This window comes from Eschrichtius robustus, chromosome 1 (assembly GCF_028021215.1).
Source record: "Eschrichtius robustus isolate mEscRob2 chromosome 1, mEscRob2.pri, whole genome shotgun sequence".
In the NCBI taxonomy this organism is placed as follows: domain Eukaryota; kingdom Metazoa; phylum Chordata; class Mammalia; order Artiodactyla; family Eschrichtiidae; genus Eschrichtius; species Eschrichtius robustus.
In genome coordinates, this window is record NC_090824.1 from 182,102,670 (window position 1) to 182,128,743 (window position 26,074).

Genomic DNA, 26,074 nt, shown 5'->3' on the forward strand with positions numbered 1-26,074 from the left:
GCGTGCCAACCCCTTGCAGGCTGTTGAGGACGGGCCTCTGCGTCAAGGTCCCACCCTTCCACCAACCAACGTGCCCAGATGCTCAACTTACTACATAAGAAATGCAACCTGCACAAATGCCGATCTGACCTCGGCTAGCTAACAGAGCAAAACCTAAACCCACTGACAACATGGCACCCAACAAAATCACTGCAGCCACAGTTAACTGAGGGGTAACGGCTTTCTAAGAACTAAATAAAGTAGTAACTAGTAAATCTCATAAAAGTTGCATGCATCCACTAATTTAAGATGATCAACAGATAACAGGACTATTTATTTCTAACCCAACCAGACCCATAAACGTCCATACTATTTGGGTGAAATATGATAACAACAATACCCGTAACAGCATTAAAATACAGGACAGTGTAGGTCGGAAGCATTATTGGTCATGGAATCCAATTCATCTCCGTGCTGGTGCTGGGGAGGAAAACCGGCTTCTGCGGAGGCCGCCCAGAGCATCCTGCTGCCTCAGGGAGGCTGATCAAACTCACAACAAAAACACCACCCCTTCTGAAAGGCTGTTCTCACGCTGCTGCCTGCGAGGTGTGGTCTGCACCCAGCCTTCCGTACCCCAGATCCCAGTGTTTCTCAAAATGGGGGCCCCTCAGCCCCAAAGAGGTAGAAGGGGGACAGGGAACCCAGAGGAGCTTTTTGACAACGTAGTAACATTGAGTTTTGCATTTTCTTTCCTGAAGACTTACTTTTAAGAATATATACTAATCAATCAACACAGGTAATGAGCAGGTCACTGGAGAGGACAGAGATATATTTAAATCAAAAGAGAAGCTAGGAACACTAGTTGAGAGGAAAAGGGCAGATGGGGCTCTTTCATTCAACATGGATTTGAGTTCCTCGCCTGTGCCTGGCAAGGAGATGAGGCCCACTGCTGCTCTAGAGGGGACATGAATGCTGGTGCTTCCCCACGCTCCCAAGCGCTTCGGGTTAGACCAGGCGCCTCCCAATGACAAGAGCAGTGGGTACAAGTGACAGTCATTCACATGGCTGGTAAAGCCTTTCAGGTGTACTTCCCAGAAACTCGAAAGTGAGGAGCTCCTACAACCAGGTGAGAAACTCTTTGGCAAATAAGTGGACTCCCAATTCCTTACTGTCAACAAAACTGAAGACTGAACTGCAGCTAACAGGAATCATTTGGGATGATAAATCCCTTGGAGTTTTTTGACATACAAACCAAGTAGAGTAGAAAGAACTTCGTGATTAACAAAACTCCTTCCATCCCCATCTATTGATGTGTATAAACAAAGCTCTTCAGCACTTACACGTCCATAAAAACGAGAAGATCTGATGACTAGCACCTCGTTCCAGCTACACGTAATAGTCATCCACAGAAACATCTCAGTAAATGTTTTTCCAAAAATTATTTCACTTTTCTGTTTAATAGTTATTCATTAACATTTTAATGCTTGTATGGTTTTGATCAACTGGGAACTAACAATAATGATACCGCAATCCAGAATTTATTTATAACACTTAGAGACTTATAATTATGAGAAATAAAAATTAAATTCAAGTGAGATCCATATTTTCATAGAAGTATGATAGTGTGACAAGTGAGTTTCAGAAATCAAATATATTACATTAGGATAAAATTCTATGAAGAAAATGGCATGGAAATACAAGTTCAAGATGAAAGGAATGATATGAAATTTCCACCTGCTAAAGAAGAGCGTGTTCGTACATTTTTAAATGACTGCTGACGGTGGATCATCAAATCACCATGGTATTAAGATTTTACGTGAAACATTTTTTTAAAAGGGGGACAGTTTTATTTTAAAATACCAATGTTTACATCAGAAATTACATCCTTTGATAGCATGAGAAATTGGTAAGGTCAATGTAAAAATGTTTAAGGGAGCTCATAGTTTTTAAAAGTTATTTTCCATGGTTTATAGCATGAAAATCAGCAGCATAAGAGCTTTGGGCTCCTATGGATTCTTCAATATCTCACTGCAAAAGCATCCCCTGTGGAACCTGGGAAGCTGTGGGGAGACACCCAGAGTGACTGACGGGGAACTAGAGAGACAGGCACCTAAAGAGGGCACCCAGGACCATGATAAAGAGAACTCGGACCCTCACAGGCACCGGGTTTGGCTGCCTGTGAATGTCTGACTAAAGGAGAACTAAAAGGCTGGTCCTCTCATCGTGCAGAAGTTCAACACTGCCAGGAACAAAAGCAGGACCCCAAACAAAGGAAGGCCACAAAACGTTTTCTCAATGTCAGTGTTTCTGAATGACTGTGCAAAGAAAACCAGAGCTCATATTTTAATTTCTGAATTTTAGTCTTTCTACTTTGGCTTCAAGTCATTCAAGGGACAAGTTGTTTTTATTCCTTTAAATATTTCAAGGAACTCCTGAAAAACACACAGATCACACGTTCACACACACACACACACACACACACACACACAGATAGGTTTTCATTTTTGTCCAACTTCTTTCTTAAAGCAAAGAACTTTTCTAAAAACCAAACTAATTAAAATAAAAAAAGATATAGTTTGACTGTTTTCTCCTAATTCTTAAGAGTAGGCTCTCATGTCTTTGAAAACAGCAAATTAAAATGGAATAGAAAAGGAAAAGACACAATCAACTGCAATTCTCCCCCACAAGCAGAAATGAGAGCACGAAAAGGCCAGGCTGAGCAGACTAATCTCTCACAGGCACCTCCTCGCCCACTACAAGGAGCCCTTGGTCCCTTCTTTGTTGAGTGGTTCTCATACAAAGAAAGTCCACACTGACATCTCACATGTGTGAGGAAATGACCAAGAGAGCAGTCCGTTGGGCTTGGGACAGGACGTCCCTAACTTCAGCCAGCTGGGGCGGTCTGATCAGGCACGCCTTCCGTGGTCACAGTCAGCCCAGCCTAAATCTCTTTGCTACTCAGAGGGAAAAGGAACTTAACAACCAGGAAGCTCCTAATGACTTAATGCAGGCACATCTAAAGCAGAATCACGGAATAGCTGGCGGCAGGGAGCGTGGCAGGCAGAGCCTGGCTGCCAGGCTGAGTGCTGGGGAGGGAAGGAGGACGAGGGTCTGCAGAGCAGAGAGTTGTGAAGGCCGTGGTCCGGGCGGGGCTGCCCCAGCATAACTGCCATGGCCCCATCCATGGTCTCCCACCCGCAAGCCTATCCTGAACTGCAAAGGAGCACATCGACCTCAAGAAGAGATCACCAGATTCAAATGAAAATGTGTGCTTATAAGCTCACATTACAACACTTCTTCCAAGGTTGGGGTCAGAGGGGCACAACTGGAGCACGTGGAACCCACAGGTTTTAACTGCTCTAGTACTCCTGGAAGTGGAGGGAGTGTTGCAATGGCAATGGAAGTTTACCCAAGTGAAGACAGATCACAATCAAATCAAGAACGTCTCCTGGCTTTGTCTTTTCCTCCTTTCAACCACCTAGGGTGAACACATCCTCTGTATCAGGCAGAACAAGGCAAAGGGATACTGAGATCCAATATCACACGTTCCGTTCCCTCCAGGAGCTCGTTGGGGATACACGTGAGGAAATAGTTTTAAATACCACAATATGGTTCAGATATGAAGAAACTATTCACAGGCTACCCTCAGGACCACTTAATCTAGCCTGAGGGGTCAAGAACATCTTCACGGAGGAAGTGATAGCAGAAATGAGCCTTGAAGACTGAAGAGATGAGCTGTGTGGAAGACAGAAGGGAAAACCCAGCTAAACGCAAAGGAGCAGGAGGCGAGTGGCGCCCTGGGGGTACCGCAAGTGATCCAGCGTGGCGGACACAGTGCAAAAGGAGACAGGCTGGAAACGAAGGCGGAAGACGGACCTCCAACGGCCTGTGTATCACGCTAAGCCGTTTGGAGTTTAACACCGAGGCAACTGGGGAACCACAAAAAAGTTTTAGCAAGGAAGTGACATAATCAGATCTGATTTACAGAAAGTCTCTTCACCTAGCAGCAGCATAAACACAGGACTAGGAAGGGAAAAGGTCAAAGGCCAGGCCAGAGGCTGTGGCAGGAATCTAAGTGAGAAATTACGAGTCTGGACTGAGGTGGCAGCAACAGGCATGGCAAAGAGTAGTCAGATTAAGGAGACACTGAAGAGGTAAAAACTGATACACTTTCGATTAACCTGGATGCAATGGTGGCCGATAAATGTTTAACAGATGCCTTTTAAATAAAAGAAGAAGAATGCCCTGACTTGTAGCATTTGCCAATGTCCACGCTGTAAACACTGCCATCATGGCTGTTTCGAACTCCTGGCCTGCTCTCACTGATCCCGGAGCTGGAAGGAACGAGCATGGTCGGCTCCAGCACCACGGCCAGCAGGCAAGCACCAGAAGAGGAAAGAGCCTTCTCTGGCCTGGGGAGAGGGAAAGGCAGGAGGTGAACCCCAGTTACTAAATTCTGTTTGGGACACACTGAGTTAGAGGAACCAACAGCCTTCAGTGTAAAGATGTCCAGCAGCCAGCTGGACAGACGGATTTTGAATACTGCAGAGCAAAATCTGGCTGGACATTCTAGTTGACATGGAAGCCGCAAGGAACTATACGCAGGCCAAACAGATAACAGGGTAAAAGCACATAACCCTAGAAAACACTAACATCAGAGGGATAAATGGAGAAGCTGATTAAGATGTCTGAGAAGCACCTTAAAGAAACAGGGGGTTTCTCAGGACCCATTTCCAAATAGCCAATTCTCTTGTGATCAACTCACCAAAGAATGAACTCTTTAAACTTACCAAATTTACCTATTTTAAAAAACCTATTTCTTTTCATCATCTATAAAGCAAGTGTTCATTAGTTGGACTTGTCTTCAGCAATCTGGCCTGTGTGAGCAAATGCCATACGAGAGCGGGAGCCACCGGAGGCCGTGTCCTCGGCAGCCTCAGCGGTCACACCACAGAATGGGGGGAGGGAGGAGGAGACCAGTGGGAAAGCAAAGGGAAAGAGAAGGAGAAGGCGGCACCAGAGCTTTCACTCAGCAGGTGGGAGACGGTGTCAGTTATTTCTCCTTTTCTTGTTTTTAACCTGTGAGACTCAAGTAGGTTTACACTGAACGGAAAGAGCCAGCATTTGAGAAGCTGAAGCAAAAAACAGAAGGATCAGAGTCACTGATACCCTGATGATCCAGACAGGAGAGGAAGGGGCCGAGAGGTGGAGCAGAGGTGGAGGGGAAGCTACAAGTCCCTGACTCACACCTGGAGATGCTGTTAGGTCGGAAAATCCTGCCATCCCTCTCCCCGTGGCAACCAAGATATGTGTCATCTACTTAGAGGCTCTAATGCCATTCCACACAAATCTAGGTAGAAAAGTTTCTGACTGATGTTGGTCTGTACCCTAAATTCACAGGAAGCAAGAACCAAATCTGAAAGTATGCCGGTCATGTAACTTGTTTTCACAGCACTTACATTCAGCACAAAAAATTGCTTCTGATTCCCATTTTTCATTGTCCCAAACCCTCACCCCATCGCCACTTTCCTGCCTGGCAATACCTTACCCCTCCCAATGGGCTCCCACTTCACCAGGTGAAGAAAAAATGTCTTGTTTTGTTTTTACCCAGTACGTTCTAAACTTATTTCACAAGTATTTGATACCTACGACGATTTATTCTCACTCTTGGAAACACTGTTTTTTAATAAATGCACCAAATTCTCTCAAATCAAGTCAGTGGCCTGCTTAATTAAAGAGCGCCAATGTTATATCAGCATTATACTGCATCAAAGTTGTCACCTAACCATAACTGAGGAGTTATCAGTTTTTATAAATGAACTTACTGTCGTAAATATGTTTATTTTTTAGTCAGTTTAGGACTCTGTCAAAATTAGAGCTTAGCAATTTGCCAAAAGAGTCAGGGCTAGAATCACTAGGGCTCCAGCACTGTAACATAACATCTTCATCACTAGATCATCATTTAACAAATTCCTCCTGCTATTCTTTTTTTTTAATTTATTTATTTTTGGCTGCGTTGGGTCTTCATTGCTGTGCAAAGGCTTTCTCTAGTTGTGGTGCTCAGGCTTCTCCTTGCGGTGGCTTCTCTTGTTGTGGAGCACGGGCCCTAGGCGCACGGGCTCAGTAGTTGTGGCGCATGGGCTTAGTTGCTCCATGGCATGTGGGATCTTCCCGGACCAAGGATCGAACCCGTGTCCCCTGCACTGGCAGGCGGATTCTTAACCACTGCACCACCAGGGAAGTCCCCTTACGCTACTCTTTTCTACAGGAATCCAACTGAGAGACTGTGTTCACCATACTGTGTGTTTTATCTCTCCTTTACAGTGAGATTAGCCAAGGGCTGAAAAGAGTGGAAAATCCCCCAGAGAAATTCCATGCCACAGAACAAATTGGTTAGCAGGAGTCTGACAGAAAGAAAACATCTACCCCTAGTGTACAGGCTCAATTTGGCTCTCAAATGACACAACAGAGACAATGGCACTTTAATTTAGGGTTATATTATGCCTTCTTTTACATACTAATACTTCTGATCTTTAGAGAATTTACGCAAAGATCAACTTTTAAAGGAAAATTTCTGACTCTCGGGGTAGAAACTACTTAGAACTAATCCAGCTGATTGGCAAAATGAGGACAGTTGCTTCAAATAGTAAATTCTAAAAACATAACTATAAAATAAAGAAACCCCAAGGGAACCACCACCAAACAATATCCTTAGGCATCACTAAAGGGAATTCTATTTTTATCCTGAGAATCACATCTAGTGGGAAATCAAGACAGGCTAGTTACCAACATAAGCCGTCTTTAAAAAAAAAAAAGAAAGAAGCATAAATATATCAGTAACCTACCGTCCGTCTGAGATTTACTGAGGAATATTGTGCTGGCCCGAGGATGGTCTGAAGGATTGAATTCCATGTTGAAATCTTTAAAGAAAGAAAAAGAAAATATATGAATATCCATCTGGTAACTAAAGGGAGTCAAGATTTTCAATCTTAAATTACTAATACATTCAAGGATTCTGGAAAAAACCAACAGTTACTGTGCTAACAAATTCTTCTAGGTTCAACTGAGAACACTGCTATTTAGAAACTTGAGAAAGTCATACATAAAAATTAGACACTTGGCTGGAGATCTATTAGCCGAAAACTCCATTTTCTTTTTAAAAGTCTGCTCTGCACCCAGGATACTACAGAATAGCAGGACAAAGTCCTAACACGTAATTAAGGAGCGTTATGTGCTACAACTGACTCCTCTAAACCCACAGTTAAGCGAGTGATATTTCCTTGTTAAAGTGACTAAAACAGGATACCTAAGCCAAATCGGCATCTACGCACCCTGCTTAATTAAGACTGTCCTTTTCTGAAAACTTAATCCTTCAGAGCAAAAGCTCAAGTTGGCCATCTGTGGGCATAATCTGGGCCACGGATGTAAGTTTTGTTTGACCCATTCATTTTCTTTCCTTTGTAAAAAATTTGAGCCAATAGATAATGATTTTTACATTTCAAACACACACCACAAAGGAAAAAAGAAGGTCTGTGTTTCCAGCTTCTCTTGAGAACTCAGATCACTGGCAACACCGGGCCCCGCCACAGCGGTCACAACCGGCAGGACCTGAGACCCCAGCGCCCCCAAGCGCCCAGTCCTCACCCTCTGCCTCACTTCGTACCCCTTCTTCCCCCACCGGCATGTGGCTCTGTAACCCTGCCTTAGAAGAGTCTCCAAGGGCTACAGGCTTGTCAGTCCAGTATAAACAATTAGAATCCGATCACAGAAGAGTTCTTCCAATTAAAAAAAAAAAAACAAAAAGATTCCACAGGGAAAGAATGGTTAAGCAAAACAAAAGAATAAAGTTAGAGGAGGGAAGAGAGAAGATCAAAAATAATGGAGGGACTTCCCTGGTGGCGCAGTGGTTAAGAATCCACCTGCCAATGCAGGGGACACGGGTTCGCGCCCTGGTCCGGAAAGATCCCACAAGCCGCGGAGCAACTAAGCCCGTGCACCACAACTACTGAGCCTGCACTCTAGAGCCCATGAGCCACAACTACTGAGCCCGCGTGCCGCAACTACTGAAGCCTGCGCACCTAGAGCCCGTGCTCTGCAACAAGAGAAGCCACTGCAATGAGAAGCCCGCGCACTGCAACGAAGAGTAGCCCCTGCTCGCCGCAACTGGAGAAATGCCCACGCGCAGCAACCAAGACCTAACACAGCCAAAAATAAAATAAATAAATAAATAAATTTATTTTTTTTAAAAACGGAAAGTCAGAATGGTCTTCAAATCAGCTTCCAACTTCAGAATGAAAACTATTTTGAGTTCCATTATTTCAGTAAATTTGCAAAGAAATCTAATCAACACCAATAAAACCAGATAGTATCTATCCTTAGTTTAATAGGTAACCCAGTCAAAGATAAGAGGAAAGAAAAAACAAGGACGACCACATGTATCCTGGAGGCAACACCTGTCACAGAGACCCCTCGGCAGACCTCTGAGGTGAGGCCTCTTCCTACATCAGCCGATGGCCTGCTGCACTACAGCTGCTCACCTCCCGCTGGGGGGCTTGAGGAAAGCAACACCTGAATCGCAAACGCTATTTTAATTATCTGGTCCTTCTTCTGTAACAAGTATTAAAGTTATATATAGTGGTTTCACAGCTGAAGGCATTAATGGATTTTGATGGAAGGAGAAAGATAGAGGAAACACTTAATTTTTCAAACTTGCTTCCATTTGTACCAGATAAAGTTAGGCCAGAAATTTCTGGTAAAAATGAGTCTTTCTGAGGAGCCTGACCAGAACGCTCACTCATGTCCCGGGTGGTTTCTTCCTGCATGGGTGACAGGCCAGCTATCATTTCTACCCATTCAGTGATACAGAGCAAGTCAGGAAGAGTTCAGAGGAGTCTTCAAGCTCTGGGCTTGACGTGATGTCACAGATGAGGCGAGTGAGGCCAAGAGAGCTAAGTGTCGAGCGGGGTGATAACAGAACGTGGGTTGGAAACTGTGGTCTCCAGTGGCAAGTCCAGAGTTTCCCCACCATCCCTGTTAGGCCAGACCTTGCTCAGATCCCCAGTGCCCCAAAAGGACTGGAGCCTGAAACAGGAGGGAGGTAGAGGCTGATGCGGAGGGAAATCCAGAAGCCCCTGAAGCTGGCTTCCAAGTTCTCCCTGGAATTTAAGTTTTAGGATCTAGATCCTGGATGAGATAACCAGGAAGTTTCCACAAAGAGAAAAATCAAGGACTTGTTTCTGGACACAGGGCAATGCAATGTTGCTGAGGGAAACAGATCATCAGTTAAATTTTATGTGAAAGCACGTCCAAATGTTTACACTTGTTAGGGGGCAACATCTCATGAGCTGCCAGGACATTACTTAAAAAAGGATTTAACAGCAAGTTGGTGTGCATTTTCTCCAATCCTAAGCAGATTCATATTCCATAACTGTGGCGTGCACAGTAAACCCTACGCCCAGGTGCAAGCCAACAGGCCAAGTTCCCAAGTTCGTGCAGGCCAGGCCTGAAGGGACAGAGTGCTCCGGGCGCCCCTGCTGTGAAGGAGGGCCAGCCACAGATGCCAGATTACCTAGCCTGACTTAGATATGCAAAATGGCACCAAACAAAGGTACAAGGAACTGCCAGGCATTTCCTAAGACAGGGAGCAGCCCCAGACCCTGAAGAGAAATACAGAAAGTTATTCACAGTGTATGCTTTGGCAAGGGAACTCCAACTTTGGGGGGAACAAAAATGGGAAAAGGCAGCCTTCTCACAAGCCAAGCAAAATAAACCTGCTGTGTCACTCAAACTTACACTCTGAAGTCATGACAAACCGCTACTTTAGCCATGAAGAAATAATTCCCCACAGTGCAGAGTCAGGGATCGGGCACAACAAACTAAACTGGAGTACATTCCGAGGAAGGCGGTGCTCCCCGTTGGCTCAGGGATGCTTCTGAATTGCAAGAATTAAAAAGAAGAGGAGGGCTTCCCTGGTGGCGCAGTGGTTGAGAATCTGCCTGCCAATGCAGGGGACACGGGTTCGCACCCTGGTCTGGGAAGATCCCACATGCCGCGGAGCAACTAGGCCCGTGCACCACAACTACTGAGCCTGCGCGTCTGGAGCCTGTGCTCCGCAACAAGAGAGGCCGCGACAGTGAGAGGCCCGCGCACCGCGATGAAGAGTGGCCCCCACTCGCCACAACTAGAGAAAGCCCTCGCACAGAAACGAAGACCCAACACAGCCAAAAATAAATAAATAAATATAAAATAAATAAATAAATTTATTAAAAAAAGAAGAAATTCACAGGCTTAAAATTAGAGATTATGGTTGAAATAAACCCCCCTGCTAAAGAATGCCAAGCACTCTGCTACAGTCGGTTCTGACAGGATAGTATCTATTTTGAAGTCACCACTATGTCAAGTACTCCTCCGCTCCCCAAGCCCCTCCTGGAGACTCCCAGGGCCCCAGCTCTCCCCAAGACGGGCCTTCCCATAGCACACACAGCTCCCACCTGCCCCCATCGAGCTCCTGAAGTACCTGAGTGCTAACCCGCCCAGAAGAGGAATAACTTATAAAATCTAAATATTTACTTGGCTGGGACTTCCCTGGTGGCGCAGTGGTTGGGAATCCACCTGCCAGTGCAGGGGACGTGTGTTCGAGCCCTGGTCCGGGAAGATCCCACATGCCGCGGAGCAACTAAGCCCGTGAGCCACAACTTCTGAGACTGTGCTCTAGAGCCTGCGAGCCACAACTACTGAAGCCTGCGCGCCTAGAGCCCGTGCTCTACAACAAGAGAAGCCCCCGCTCTCCGCAACGAAGACCCAACGTAGCCAAAAACAAACAAACAAATAAATAAATATTTACTTGGCTGGGTGCCATTTCGGTGTCGTGTGAGCAGAGGTCACTGCCCTTACTGAAGAGTGAATCCCCATCCCCGAGAAAGACCCCGAGATGAGCTGGGTGAAAGACATAGGGGCCCACAGCCCTGTAGGAAGGTCAGCGCAGCCTACAGGATGACTTACAATTTAGTCACCACTAGTGCAGAGGACCAGCTAGTGAACAATGAGGAAAGAAGATTCTGACCAAATCCTGCGAGAAAGAGAGTAGCGTGCTTAAAACAAAAGCGCTCAAACAAAGCAATGGACTCTAAGAGTCAAAAATTTTACACTGCTTTTTTTTTCCCCCTGGCAAGGCTATACAACTGAATTTGGTTAAATTGAACTCTATGCCAGGTATTGTGTTCAGTCCTGCTGAAACCAAAAGACTACTTTGGGGGTGGTAGCCATGTCTGTGTCTTCACCTTTCCGGTTCTCCACACAAACTATCTCACGGTCATAAGAATGCATTCTTCATTTTCAAAGGGCTATAGTCAGTTAATGGTGAGACAAAACATGTATTTAGATGCCTTCATAATGCATCACATGTTATTTCTGTCACAGAGATGCCTTCATAATTAAACTGTGGAGGGGTAAATGAGCATTCTATTAGATACCACGAGTATCACCACTGGTCAAGGCCAGTCCAACCTGCCACACTTTTCACTCATTCAACAAACCATCACTGAGCATCTTCTGGGTACCAGGTACTGCTGAGTTCCACATCCTGAAGATACAGAATTGAACAAAACAGATCAAGTCCCTGATCTACTAGAGTATCCTTCTAAGCTGAAGGTGAGAAGTACCAGTAAAGAAAACAACAAGGATGGAAGACCATCAAGAATACTCTACAAATTCTAAAACCCACATCTGGAAAGCTGAAAGCTGAAAGCTGAAAGCTGACAATCCTGGAGTTCTAGGAGTCATTCATTCCCCAAAGAGAAGCTCAAATGGTGGAGTAAAAGTAACACATTTTATAATATGGAAGATCTAGATGTGAATTCATCTCTGCTAGCTCTATGGCCTCAGGCAAACTGCCATCCTATTCCAGGTTTCATTCCCTCAGCTATAAAGCAGGAGAGTAACACCTTACCTGGAGGGGTGCTGTGAAACTAGCAGTTATGCAACAAAAAGCAATAAGTAGGACTTGCGCCACAAAATAGGAGCCCCATAAACAATGCTATTAAAATTTTAGGGTACTGAAAAACAGTGTGCCCCAGCATCTGGCTCAGTGCTGAAGACACACGTCAAACCTGGAGACATTTAAGATGTGTTAAACCTCCATCATCCAATCTCTGCTCCCTAAGGAGTCCTGACGTTCACAGCTTCGGCATTCCCTGCTGGTGACAGAGGTCCTCCTACCTCTTACAATGACAAGATGATCCATCATGACAAGATAAACCAGCCTCTGAGGCGGGGGTACTGAAGCGAGAAACGGCAGTTTTAGGAAATGTGACAGAATTCCTAGGGTTGACTTCAACCTAATGCTTAGGAAGCAGTTTGGAACCACTACTTCTTTATGCTGATGATACTTACTAAGACACATGTCAAATTAAAATACTAACAGAACATTCTAAGAGTCTACTGCCAGACTATCAGGTGATAACAGAAATACTCAGTCACACTGCTTTCAGTCCATGTTTCAGCTAAGTAAAAGGCATGATAGGATTCCTTTATTCGAAACTGAAAATAAATCGAACAGCTGGGAACCTAGTGTAATTTAGCAATGCAGTCAGCCCTCCATGCCTGCGGGGTCTGCACCCATGGGTTCAACCAACCTTTGGTCAAAAATATTTGGAAAAATAAATTCCAGAAAGTTCCAAAAAGCAAAACTTGAATTTGCCACACATAGGCAACTTCTTGTGTAACATTTATATTGCATATTTACAATTATTTATATAAAATTTAACATAGTATTAGGTATTATAAGTAATCTAGAGATGACAAAGTATACAGGAGGATGTGGTAGGTTATATGCAAATACTATGCCATTTTATATAAGGGACTTGAGCATCCATGGATTTTGGAACCGATTCCCAGTGAATACCAAGGGATGACTATATTCTCCCATGCCACATAATGTAGTTTTTTCTGTCCTTTCCACAGATGTCACACCATTGTTCATCTCAGCTTCTAAAACAGCACCAATGCTATAAAAGATCCGTGTGATAAAATAATGCCTAAGATAAGTGGGAGTCATAAACCATCACTGATGGTTTGGAAATTTAGACAAAGGAAAACAGAACAGTGCAGCAAGGCCTAAACTGTGCTGGGTCTAATTTGGATAGAAGAGGAAACATAAAAGACAACCTGGGGCTTCCCTGGTGGCACAGTGGTTAAGAATCCGTCTGCCAATGCAGGGGACACGGGTTCGAGCCCTGGTCCGGGAAGATCCCACATGCCGGGAGCAACTAAACCCGTGCGCCACAACTACTGAGCCCGCGTGCCTAGAGCCTGCGCTCTGCAACAAGAGAGGCCACTGCAATGAGAAGCCCGCGCACCTCAACGAAGAGTAGCCCCTGCTCACCTCAACTAGAGAAAGCCCGCGTGCAGCAATGAAGACCCAACGCAGCCAAAAATAAAATAAATAAAATAAATAAATTTATTAAAAAAAAAACAAAAACAAAGACAACCTGCAAAATCAGAGACTTCCTACCTCCTACCTCCTTTCTCCACATTGCCAGCCCCAGGTTGATCGCTGTTCCAACAAATCATCCAAAAGATGGGCTGTTCACTTCAGCCTCAACAATATCAGTGAGTAGAGCCCAAAGGATTCAAGGATCCTGTGATCCCTCGATAGTTTTGGGAACCCGGTGGTAGAAAGTCAACTTAGATTTGAAGGCCAACTGTGGTCAGCTAACAATCCCAAACTTAATCTTAAGATGATTCCATCAGGTCTGTTTCCTATCTGTAGACAAATATTTGACATGGTCATAATCTCAAACTTTTAATTTCAATTTTAGGTAGTCATATTGCTAAATGTGACTAGGGTCTGCAAAGCAATGATGAAAAATCAACAAACAAAGCCTGTTAATTTTAAATGAGATTGGTTTACTTTTATTTTTTAGTTACTATTGACCCACTGCCTGAAAATCAGTGATTATCTCCATTCGTCAGGGCCAATGAGACCAAAATACAGAGCTTGACCCCCTGGTTCGCTCCATGCAGTTGCCACCGGGCAAGCCCCAAACCCAGGAGCCCGTATCAGCATCTCTATTTATAACTTCTGTAGCTGGTGCCGTGGCAGCAAACTGCTGTTACTGCAATTCCAGTTAATTCCAAAGCCATCTTTTGTACCCCCCCCCCACCCGACTTCACGTTTATTCTTTACGATTATTCTAACACACTCAGATTGGGTTATTTTCCATTCTCACTCTCCACGTTGATCCGTGAGTACATGTCCCGGGGTGCACCCCTCTGTGTGGTGGGCCTCCAGCCTGGGTCTGCGCCGGGACGTATGTGTCTCTGTGTGCACCTCTCTGTGAACACACATCTGACTCCCATTCATGTGCTCTCTGTCTCTCCATCTCCCTCTTTCCAACCTGTCTCTCAGTCTCTCTTCTACTCACTCTTTTTCTCTCCCCATATGTTTCCTCTTTCCCTCCCTCACCCTCTCTCCAGTCTTTCCACTGTCTCTTTCAAATATTCTAGGTTAACATGAACCAAAGGAGAAAAAGATCCTCACGTTTAAGACTAAAGACAGATTGTTCCACCAATACAGCAGACTGGATAACCTAAAAGCTCTCACACTACAAGCACTTAGAAATGTGAGCTAAAACATAAGACATCCATTTAAAAGCCTAGAGCGTGTAGCTAGGGAAATGGCCGGAGGCTCTAACCAAAAAGAGAACTGGAGTCTACCGGCAGAACAAGGGCTTCCCAGCTTTGTGAGCTGGGTCTTGGGCTTCAACCAAGGTGACCACACGTCTTGGTCCACACCTGTTACCCTGGTATAATTACTAATTCTATCCTCTTTACTTACAATGTCTTGATTTGGAAGTCACCTTGTTTTAATGTCCTGCAGGATAGGATATAAGCCAGTAGAGTGGATACAAGTTAGAAAAGATGCTTTTACGTATGTCTGGAACCCTCGAAGAGCTACAATTACAACAAAAACTGAATTAGAAAAAAAAAGTTATCTATGAACCCAGATGAAAAAGGAGCTGGGCCTCAGTGGGGGAAATGTCTCCCAGCACCCCAGTAACTGGTAGCCACAGGTCTGTCTGTATCTCTAACATGGTTCTGGAGTTCCCCTCTACTCTGCGCGTGTAGTGCAGGGAACCCTGTGACAAGAAATTCACACCAAACTGGTCACATGCCAGTGAGATCCCGGGGTGCCTGGCAGAAGTAACTGCAAACCGCTCTGGAGAAGCCTGCGTCCCTGAACCCCGCCAGACGATGCCCTCTGAAGACAGGCTCACCATCCCAAACGGCAAGACACAGAGGAAACGAGCCATCACGAGCAAGGGTCCAGAGACACAACCAATGGCAAGACTGGCCCTAGAGAACCTGCGGTAACAGAGCTGGCTAGAGACCATAAAATAAGCATACGGTGCAGTATTTAAAGGCCAGCAGAGAACAAGATAAAAAACGTACAGCTGAAAACTAGAAGACTGAATTCTGGTTTCTGCTTGGCCCCTTGAGCAACTCATGTTACTTCTCTGAGTCTCAATACATAAGGATGATGGTAACAGTAACGCTCTGACAGGCCACTGGGTCCTGTGATGATCAGAGACAGTGCAGGGTAAAGCCAGTGGGATTCGGGGGCCCCACCTAAAGGCTGAGTGGGGTCCTCATCCCCTCCAACCAGTGCCAACTGAGGACAGGAACCCTGTGTACAAAGTCCAAATGCTCAACAATAACTAACAAACGAGATGAATAATGGAAATACGTAAAAGAATGATCAAGTGAAGTAGCTCTTTTCAGCTTTTTTAAAAAGGAAAGAAAAAGGAAAAGAAAAACTGGCAAGGACCAACCATTAACTCATATGCAGATTAATTCAAAAAGAATCTCCCAGCAACCACACCCTCCTGAGGCATGAATTAGCGCTATCACTGAAACAGGAAAAACACCACTTGGAACGTTGATGTTTTAGTATCAGGCAAATAACTAGGTCTAGTATGGGCAACACTGATAAAACTGGCTATTGCAGACAGCTAAAAAGTGTCCAAAATGACACCCTGAAAGCGAGTAGAGACATCTGAGTCCCCGTTATTGCTTTATTCAACAGCTGACAAATCTTTATATTGAGAATCAACTCGATGGGTGCAAGAAATACAATGCGAAAGCCCCTGCGGCCCCCAGTGTTTAGGTCTCGGGGTGGGGGAAGCGGACAGGCTGAGGCAGTGACAAGTGTCCTGCGAGGGGCAGTGCCACGGAGAGCCCAGGAGAGAGCTGAGGCTGCTGGGAAGCAAGTTCCATTGTGTGTAGAGTGAGGGGTGGGGGGAGAGGGGGGCGCTGGGGATAAAAACATACACGCACCAAGAACATTCAGCCCACAAAAAAGGTTTACTTATGCATTTTCAAAGCAGGCGGGATCGAATAACATCAGGGACAAAGTTACTAATGTTGAGATTTCCCATTAACAAATCAGACATTATTTCCTCTTTCAAACACAAAACCACTGAAAGCCCACACTTGCCACAAAGAACACAGAACACAAGCAAGAGGGTGGCAAGAGATCCTCAGATCAAATTCTCACCAAGTAACCCCAAGTGTTCCCCCAAAGGCAGCCACCGCCAGACGTGTAAATGAGGGTTACACCCGAAGCAGATGAAGAAAGCGCTAAAAACAGAAATCACAGCTATGTAAATCAGGAATTCTCAGAAAGCACTTAAAGAAACTAAACAAACCAAATAAAAAACTAAAACAAGGTTATAAAAGGGTATCACACCAAAGACAGGGAAGTAAAGATACAATTCAGGAGACATACAGTGGAACCTACGTGTGAGAAAACCTGTTGGGTGGGTGACACCAGGATGTGGGCACCGGGGTGCAGCACCCCAGGACTGTCAGAGGGGAGAGGGACGACCTGGCTCCTACTTGAATCAGACAGCACGACAGAACGGGTGACAGAGGAAGAGCAACTCCACCTCTGCTACAGGCACTTCTATCCCGCAGAATCTGAAGACTGTTTTCTCGGTCCCAATGTGTCATCCTAGAGCACGTCTATGATTCCTGGCGGTCAAATTCATAGTCACGTCTGCAAGTGAGATCATCACCCATCGGTATTTTCCTCACTTTCAGACCTGATATACAGCTTATATTTTAGGAAGAAAAGGTTAAATCTAGAATTTACCTCCTACCTCAATCTATAACTACAACCTGCCTTCCGATTCTGGGGGAAATAGAAAGAAAGGGAATACTGTGGCCTCTGAGGGTCACCTCAGACACAAGGAAATGGGATGCATAGCTAATGATAAAATCTGAGATGCAACTGCCAAGGCAGAGTCGTTCTGCATTTAATCAAGTCTGTCGAGCTTCAGAGGGATGGATAACAGGCAGCCAGATGGACAAGAGTTGCATTCAGAAAAGCCCCACCGGAAGATCCAAATGAATGTGCCTCAGAATCCTGCCATCAGATCTCCTGCCTGGTTTAATAAAACTTGAATTTAAACAATCACAAAACCAAAAAGGTTTAAACAATCCATTTTGTTTCTAAAGCTGAATCAATACTAAGGCAATGAGCCCAGCATGAGAGAAGCTCGGTGCTAACTCTCTTCTGCTCCATTTGAGTGCTCAGCCCTGCTGCACATCTGGCTCCGGTCCAGGCTGCACAGAGACGCGGAGAGGCTGGGAACGCACAAGTCTTCCTTCCAGAACTATCTGGCGAATGGTGAATGCAACTTTACAACCCTGAGCACGTGTTGAGTGCAAGCATACACACACCAGGGTACACGACAACTCTTACTCCTCTGCAAAACCTGAGACACCGAGCCAAGGGGGACATGCAGCCAAGGACCTAGTCTGCCATTAAAACGGTCATCATGACTGCAAAAGAGAAATGAGGCAGATGTACTCGGGTCCCCTGGCTTGTTAATCTAGTAAACAGTGTTCAATAAAATGGGACAAAGCCAGGGGCTCAGCACTAATCCTGGACCCTCTCCTCTCAAGACCTGGTGAGAGACCAGAGGGAGGGAGCCAGGCACTGCCACCACCGAGCTCCAGGCTCCAAGGCCTGCCCAACGCCCCCAGGCCCGAGTGGAGGAGCAGAGGCAGCGGGCCGGGGTGCTGGGCCTCCTCTCTATGCTCGCAGCTCAGCGGCGACCCCATGGGGAGCACAGTGGGAGCAGGTCCTCTGGTAGGTTCCTTGTGATGGAGAAGAGGAGGGGAGAATGCCACATTTATTCCATTTTTTCCTACCACAATCTACCAGGTTTGGTGAAATTTCATTTTTTTAAAATATTTATTTGGTTCGCCGGTCTTAGTCTTTAGTTGCGGCATGCAAACTCTTAGTTGTGGCATGTGGGATGTAGTTCCCTGACCGGGGACTGAACCCAGGCCCCCTGCATTGGGAATGCAGAGTCTTAGCCACTGGGCCACCATGGAAGTCCCGTGAAATTTGATTTTTAAGCCAATATTTTTCTCAGCATTCCAAGAAATCAATGATCAACAAATATATCCTTGCTTTCTATTTTTGAATTTCAGTCAGCCAATGTGACTATGTTGAAAATAGGAGATGTCACTTGTTTGCATGATTCAATGAACTGTCCTTTGAGAAGAGAAAAATACTACCAGGGATTAGCTTGGATTTCAGTGATGCCTTCACCTGGTGGGGGGAAGAGGTATTTTCTTCCATAATTAGAATGTCCAAGAGAGTTCACTGAAATGTCATCCTGCCACGGTTACTATATCCAATGGAAGGGGAGAGTCTGCAGCTACCTCAGGCCCTTTGAAACCCTTGGGTAAAAGAGTCACCAACATCGTCCTTCTGAGGAGTTAAGAGTGATGCAAGGTTGTGTGTAAGTCACTGCCAGCCTCCTCCTCACAGCGCCCAGTGGCCCCCCTCTGATCCCAGCAGGCTCGGGGTGCACAGCACCCCTCCCTCCATCCGGCCAGCAGGCAAAAGACAAGGTTGTGAGGGGCTGAGAGAGGCGGGCAGACTGGCATCTCCAGCCAACCCTCCCCCAGGCCGCTGTGCAGATGTCCTGTGCAGATGTCCTTCAGTCTTGGGATTCGACCCTAGTGAGATGATCTCACCTGCAGACAAGGCTTTAAGCCCAAAGATGTTCATTACTGCATTATGTATAATAGGAAAAAGAAAACTGTAAATAACCTAAATGTTCAGTAATAAGGGACTGAATAGCTAGGTGGCAAATTTACTATAAGGGAAAATTTATAATAATTAAAATAATAATAAATAATTATTTATAAAAAGCTCACACATTTGTAATTGGGGAAATACTTCTATTTATCACGCTAAGTGAAAAGGAAGATACAAAATTTTATACACAGTTTCACCACAATTATATGCTATCCAGGTTTGGGTTTTATTGTTTTGGTGGTGGTGGTTTTATTTTAAATAAATCCAGCTTTTAAAAGTACTAGAAGAAACTACACAAAAATGTTCACAGTACTTCTTTTGTATAAGGCAAGCACAGGAGCTTCTTCTCTCTCTCTTTTTTTTTTAAACTCTTCTGTATGTTCCAGTTTTTCTCTGCGGGCATATTTATTTTGCACATTCAAAATGGAGAGAGTGTTAGAGCTTCCCTTTCTAAGTATACCAGTGCTACAGAGTTTTAAATCCTACCATTAAATTTCCAACCTCGAAACGTATGGACACCAAGGAGGGAAAGGGGGGAAAGAGGGGGTGGGGTGGGATGAATTGAGAAATTGGGACTGACACATATACACTAATATGTATAAAATAGATAACTAATGAGAACCTGCTGTATAGCACAGGGAACACTACTTCACTTGGCTGTACAGTAGAAACACAACTTTGTAAAACAACTATACCCCAATTAAAAAAAAAATTTCCAACCTCAAAGAACAAAGAAATTTACTCTAAAATGGTGGAAACTTCAGCAGTCACTTCGATGGAAAAGAGAGTTGATAGAACTTCATACCATGAAATGGGAAGACAAACATTAAAAATTAAACAAGTAAAGATTATATTTGTTTACTCCTGAATAGGAATATTGTTTCATTCCAGATAAGCAAGGTTGTGCTTGGTTTAAGGAAGACCAATACTACTGCAGAGCTGATACAAACTATAGGGCTATTTTGGTATCTGAGAAGGAGGGGAAAAGTCTACATGTCATTTCTCATTTCAGCAGCATTTAACCTAAAGGTATATGCAGAGACAAACAGACTGTCTCAGTCATAGAACAAATTAATAATCACAGAAGTCGCTCTGATCACTCTGAGCCTCAAATGTGGACTGCAGTACAAACTGTTCTCGGAGGCCACTTTCAACATCACTGCCAACAGCTGCACCTTCAATATGCAAAATCATTATTTACCATCTTTTCTCTGACACTCAACAAGACAAGTTCTATCCTATTCTTTTACCTGTCCCCTATATAAATTAATTCTTGTAGGAACCCAGAAATTATTAAACTAATGAATAAGACAAAGTATACAGTCTACTCTTGACATACATTACTATTCGAACTATTAAAGAATTAAAAAGGGAAGACAGTATCTTATTAAACACTGCACTGTAATACAGAGCTGAAATAAAACTATCAAAATGAGCGAAAGAGAGTGGCAGAGGGCACTGCACCCAAGTCACCGTGGGACGGACACAGGTGTTCCAGAGGGCGATGCCTGCCTGCTGGGGGTGAGGGTGGGGAGGGGAAGGTGTGCACTGACTGCTCCCCTGCCCAGGCCATCCTCGGGTGAGTCAGTAGCGACCCAGGCCTGTGCTTGGGGAGTGCATGGCCCTGGGTAACAGGTCCAGCCCTGGGCTGACCCAAGACCTGTGAGGGACAGGCCTCAGGAAGCCCCTGGGTGTGCCCGTGTCTGCTCTCAACTCACACCATAAAATGTCATTTCTCAAACCTAACCACCTCCACAGAGTGCCCTTTCAGAAGGGACCCTACGAGGGGGCCAACAAAAGTGGAAGCCAATCAAACACAACCTGCCAGACAAGTACTCTTCCATTTGTTCAGCACAGCCTTATTACCCTGGCTGCACTCTGATATCAAAAATATCTTAGATTAATCTGATTTTCTAGTTAGTTTAAGAAGAAATGGAGGGCTTCCCTGGTGGTGCAGTGGTTAAGAATCCACCTGCCAATGCAGGGGACACGGGTTGGAGCCCTGGTCCAGGAAGATCCCACATGCCGCGGAGCAACTAAGCCCGTGCGCCACAACTGCTGAGCCTGTGCTCTAGAGCCCGCACACTGCAACTACTGAGCCCACGTGCCGCAACTACCGAAGCCCGCGCACCTAGAGCCCATGCTCCGCAACAAGAGAAGCCACCGCAGTGAGAAGCCCACACACCACAACGAAGAGTAGCCCCTGCTCGCTGCAACTAGAGAAAGCCCGCACACAGCAACAAAGACCCAACACAGCCAAAAATAAATAAATAAAATAAAATAAATAAATTTATAATAAAAAAAAAACAAGAAATGGAAAATTACCAACTCATTCTGAATCTAAGGCTCTTGGTAACAGTTACAATTTCCCAAGCACACACACAAAAAGCTGAGAATACAGCCAGCTCTGAGCCTACCAAGCAAAACCACTACACCCGGGCAGCTAAGCCACCTGTGAAGCAGCAAATCACTCTTCTTTCCTTCTCTCAAATTCATTCTTGTTTACAGCAGGAGAAGTAGGGGGAGAAGATTACTTCACAATTTATATAAACACACAAGCTAATTCTGGGTCTTCTTTAAGCCTTTATCAGTAGTACCTCTACATATTACACTCTTTTAAAAAATACTAATTAGCAGGAAGTATAAAATGTTATTTGACATAAATATACAGTAAACAGGTAAATTTTTTTAAAAACAAAGAACTTGGAGATCATAATTACCAGAATCGTCTTAAATAAATAAATGGAATGGGGTTAATTTTAAAACCAAAGGATTTTATAGCTGAGACGCCCCGCCCCCACCGCAGCCACCACCATCTTTTTAAACAAAGGAGAAGAGGCCCGGAGGAAGTCTCTCTCCAAGGTCACAGCAAGTGGGGACTAGCGTGCAGACCCCAAGCCTGACGCTCTCTCACACCAGGCTTCCTTCAGCAGCAGAATCTGCTTTAGACAAGAAATTCGACCCCGTGCATTTAATAGTGCCATTCTCCAAAGCAGAGGACAGAGAAAAAAGGAAGAAAATTAAGGAGGAAGAACTTCCACTATATTTAAAATAGACATCTCTTACTAAGAAATACCGATTTATAAAATGCAAAAAACAAACAAGAAATCTCCCAGTAATACCTCCTGGCGGCTCCATCTCCAGTATGCGGGATTTAAAGAGGCAGCTCTGAAACCCCGGACCCCTGACAAGATACCCTCCCCAAGATCCCGCAGCCCCAGCGCCACCATCTTCCACAGAATAATCCCTCCACTCTTGGTTTGCTTGCCTCAGTCAACTTAGGAAGCCTGCAGCTCCCAGGCCGCCCTTACTGTCCCCTCTCAGCCCCAGAAGGCCCCACACAACCGCCACTGTCTGGCAGCTCCCAACTCCCAAACACACATCCTTCCTCAGCAAAATGCCCTGTGCTCCCACACCTCCCCGCTCTGAGCACCACGTCCCTACACTGTTGGGGGTTTTCTCTGGAGCCTCGCTGCCCACTTCGAAACCAATTCCTTCTCCCCTCTGGCCCTGCCCGGCACCCCCAGCTGCCCTCTCTCCCTGGCTACTTCACCATAATATCTAGGGATTTCAACATCTAGCTAAGCGATCCTTCTACTCCCTTGACCTCCTGTCCTCTGGGACCTTGTCCTCACCTGACCCTGGGCTCCAGTCCCCATGGTTACCCACCCCAGACCTGTGGTCACTAGTAACAACACTCCTTGATCTCAAGGCCAAGCAGCCGCCTCCACCCATCGCCTCCCACCTTCCCAGCTCACTCCCTCTGCCACCCCAGCCCCTTCACCTCTCAACCCAACAAGACGATATGCACTATCTTGAGAAAGAAAAATGGAGCTGGAGGAATCAGGCTCCCTGACTTCAGACTATACTACAAAGCTACAGTAATCAAGACAGTATGGTACTGGCACTAAAACAGAAATATAGATCAATGGACCAGGATAGAAAGCCCAGAGATAAACCCACACACATATGGTCACCTTATCTTTGACAAAGGAGGCAAGACTATACAGTGGAGAAAAGACAGCCTCTTCAATAAGTGGTGCTGGGAAAACTGGACAGGTACATGTAAAAGTATGAAATTAGAACACTCCCTAACACCATACACAAAAATAAACTCCAAATGGATTAAAGACCTAAATGTAAGGCCAGACACTATCAAACTCTTAGAGGAAAACATAGGCAGAACACTCTATGACATACATCACAGCAAGATCCTTTTTGACCCACCTCCTAGAGAAATGGAAATAAAAACAAAAATAAACAAATGGGACCTAATGAAACAAAAGCTTTTGCACAGCAAAGGAAACCATAAACAAGACCAAAAGACAACCCTCAGAATGGGAGAAAATATTTGCAAATGAAGCAACTGACAAAGGATTAATCTCCAAAATTTACAAGCAGCTCATGCAGCTCAATATCAAAAAAACAAACAACCCAATCCAAAAATGGGCAGAAGACCTAAACAGACATTTCTTCAAAGAAGATATACAGATTGCCAACAAACACATGAAAGAATGCTCAACATCATTAACCATTAGAGAAATGCAAATCAAAACTACAATGAGGTATCATCTCACACCAGTCAGAATGGCCATCGTCAAAAAATCTAGAAACAATAAATGCTGGAGAGGGTGTGGAGAAAAGGGAACCCTCTTGCACTGTGGGTGGGAATGTAAACTGATACAGCTATTATGGAGAACAGTATGGAGGTTCCTTAAAAAACTAAAAATAGAACTACCATATGACCCAGCAATCCCACTACTGGGCATATACCCAGAGAAAACCATAATTCAAAAAGAGTCATGTACCACAATGTTCACTGCAGCTCTATTTACAATAGCCAGGACATGGAAGCAACCTAAGTGTCCATCGACAGGTGAATGGATAAAGAAGATGTGGCACATATATACAATGGAATATTACTCAGTCATAAAAAGAAATGAAATTGAGTTATTTGTAGTGAGGTGGATGGACCTAGAGTCTGTCTTACAGAGTGAAGTAAGTCAGAAAGAGAAAAACAAATACCATATGCTAACACATATATATGGAATCTAAGAAAGAAAAAAAAAAAGGTCATGAAGAACCTAGGGGCAAGATGGGAATAAAGACACAGACCTACTAGAGAATGGACTTGAGGATATGGGGAGGGGGAAGGGTAAGCTGGGACAAAGTGAGAGAGTGGCATGGACATATATACACTACCAAACGTAAAATAGATAGCTAGTGGGAAGCAGCCGCACAGCACAGGGAGATCAGCTTGGTGCTTTGTGACCACCTAGAGGGGTGGGATAGGGAGGGAGGGTGGGAGGGAGGGAGACGCAAGAGGGAAGAGATACGGGGATATATGTATATGTAAAATTGATTCACTTTGTTATAAAGCAGAAACTAACACACCATTGTAAAGCAATTATACTCCAATAAAGATGTTAAAAAAATTTTTTTGAAATAAAAAAAATAGAAGACCATATGCACTGATTCTACTCCCTTTCTGCTGTCCTCACCCCTTCCCTGTCCTCCCTTCCTTCTTTTCTCTTTTTAAATAAATAAATTGATTGACTGATTGATTGACTGATTGCTGCGTTGGGTCTTCATTGCTGCACGCGGGCTTTCTCTCGTTGCGGCGAGCGGGCGCTCCTCTTCGTGGCGGTGCGTGGGCTTCTCACTGCGGTGGCTCCTCCTGTTGCCGAGCACAGGCTCTATGCACGCGGGCTTCAGTAGTTGTGACATGCAGGGTCAGCAGTTGTGGCTTGTGGGCTCTAGAGCGCAGGCTCAGTAGTTGTGGCGCACGGGCTTAGTTGCTCTGCGGGCATGTGGGATCTTCCCGGACCAGGGATCGAACCCGTGTCCCCTGCACTGGCAGGCGGATTCTTAACCACTGCGCCACCAGGAAAGTCCCTCTCCCTTCCTTCTTTATCCAGCTCGGGGTGGACGACTCATGGTCATCACGGCTGCCTGGTATACTTCCTTGCCACCGTGCCCTTCCACCCTCTGAAGAACTCTCTGGTAAACCCCAGAGCGGGTTAAATCCAGCTCTTCACCTCCTCCACCTCCGCCCCAGCAGCTGTTCCCAGCTCCAGGTGCAGGAAAATGCAGAGCCCAGTGGCTGGTCTCACTTTAAATTATTATTATTATTTTTTTTTATAAATTTATTTATTTTTATTTCTTTATTTTTGGCTGTGTTGGGTCTTCGTTTCTGTGCGAGGGCTTTCTCTAGTTGCGGCAAGCGGGGGCCACTCTTCATCGCGGTGCGCGGGCCTCTCACTATCGCGGCCTCTCTTGTTGCGGAGCACAGGCTCCAGACGCGCAGGCTCAGTAGTTGTGGCTCACGGGCCCAGTTGCCCCGCGGCATGTGGGATCTTCCCAGACCAGGGCTCGAACCCGTGTCCCCTGCATTGACAGGCAGATTCTCAACCAGTGCGCCACCAGGGAAGCCCTCACTTTAAATTCTTGACGGCCCCTTGGGTGGGCCTGGGCACCGCCCACACCTTTTCCTCTCTCTCCCCTCCTCCCTCTCCTGCTCCCACTCTGGCAGCCCCCTCATTCTCCCTCGCTCTTCCTTCCAGGACTCCCCAGCTTAGAGAGCTCAACCACACACAACCTAAATGCCCTCTGGATGCAACAGCTCCCACCCCACTGTTGGTGGGGGGCACTGGCCTCTCCCCTGAACGACCCCGCTGCCCATCCTCCTACCCCGAACCATCTAACACGTTAAGTCAAATCCAGGTGGGCCAACCTGCTCCTCCCCGGCTTTCTCCGCTCACCAAGCACCAAGGGGCAGCTCCAGCACACCAGCAGATCCTGCCCGCTCTCCCCAGGCTCGAACCTCCGCCGTCACGCCCACTGCCACCAGCAGGCTGGAGCCCCATCACCGCTCCCTGGGGCTGGGGTACCCCAGAGGAAGTCCTCACGATGGCCACAGGTGGGCCACGCTCTGCCCCCCACTGCCTCTCCCACCTCACCTCCCAGGGTCCCCGTCGC

At 45.6% G+C, this 26,074-nt stretch overlaps 1 protein-coding gene across 3 annotated transcripts in view; it reads right to left on the reverse strand.

Moving 5' to 3' along the window:
- CCNY (cyclin Y) overlaps positions 1-26,074 on the reverse strand; it is a 122,655-nt gene that overhangs the window by 25,514 nt on the left and 71,067 nt on the right. For all 3 annotated transcript variants that reach the window (XM_068560610.1, XM_068560601.1, XM_068560594.1), the window contains exon 2: positions 6,825-6,899. In XM_068560610.1, the coding sequence (XP_068416711.1) occupies positions 6,825-6,899 (75 nt within the window). The remainder of the gene's footprint in view (positions 1-6,824; positions 6,900-26,074) is intronic.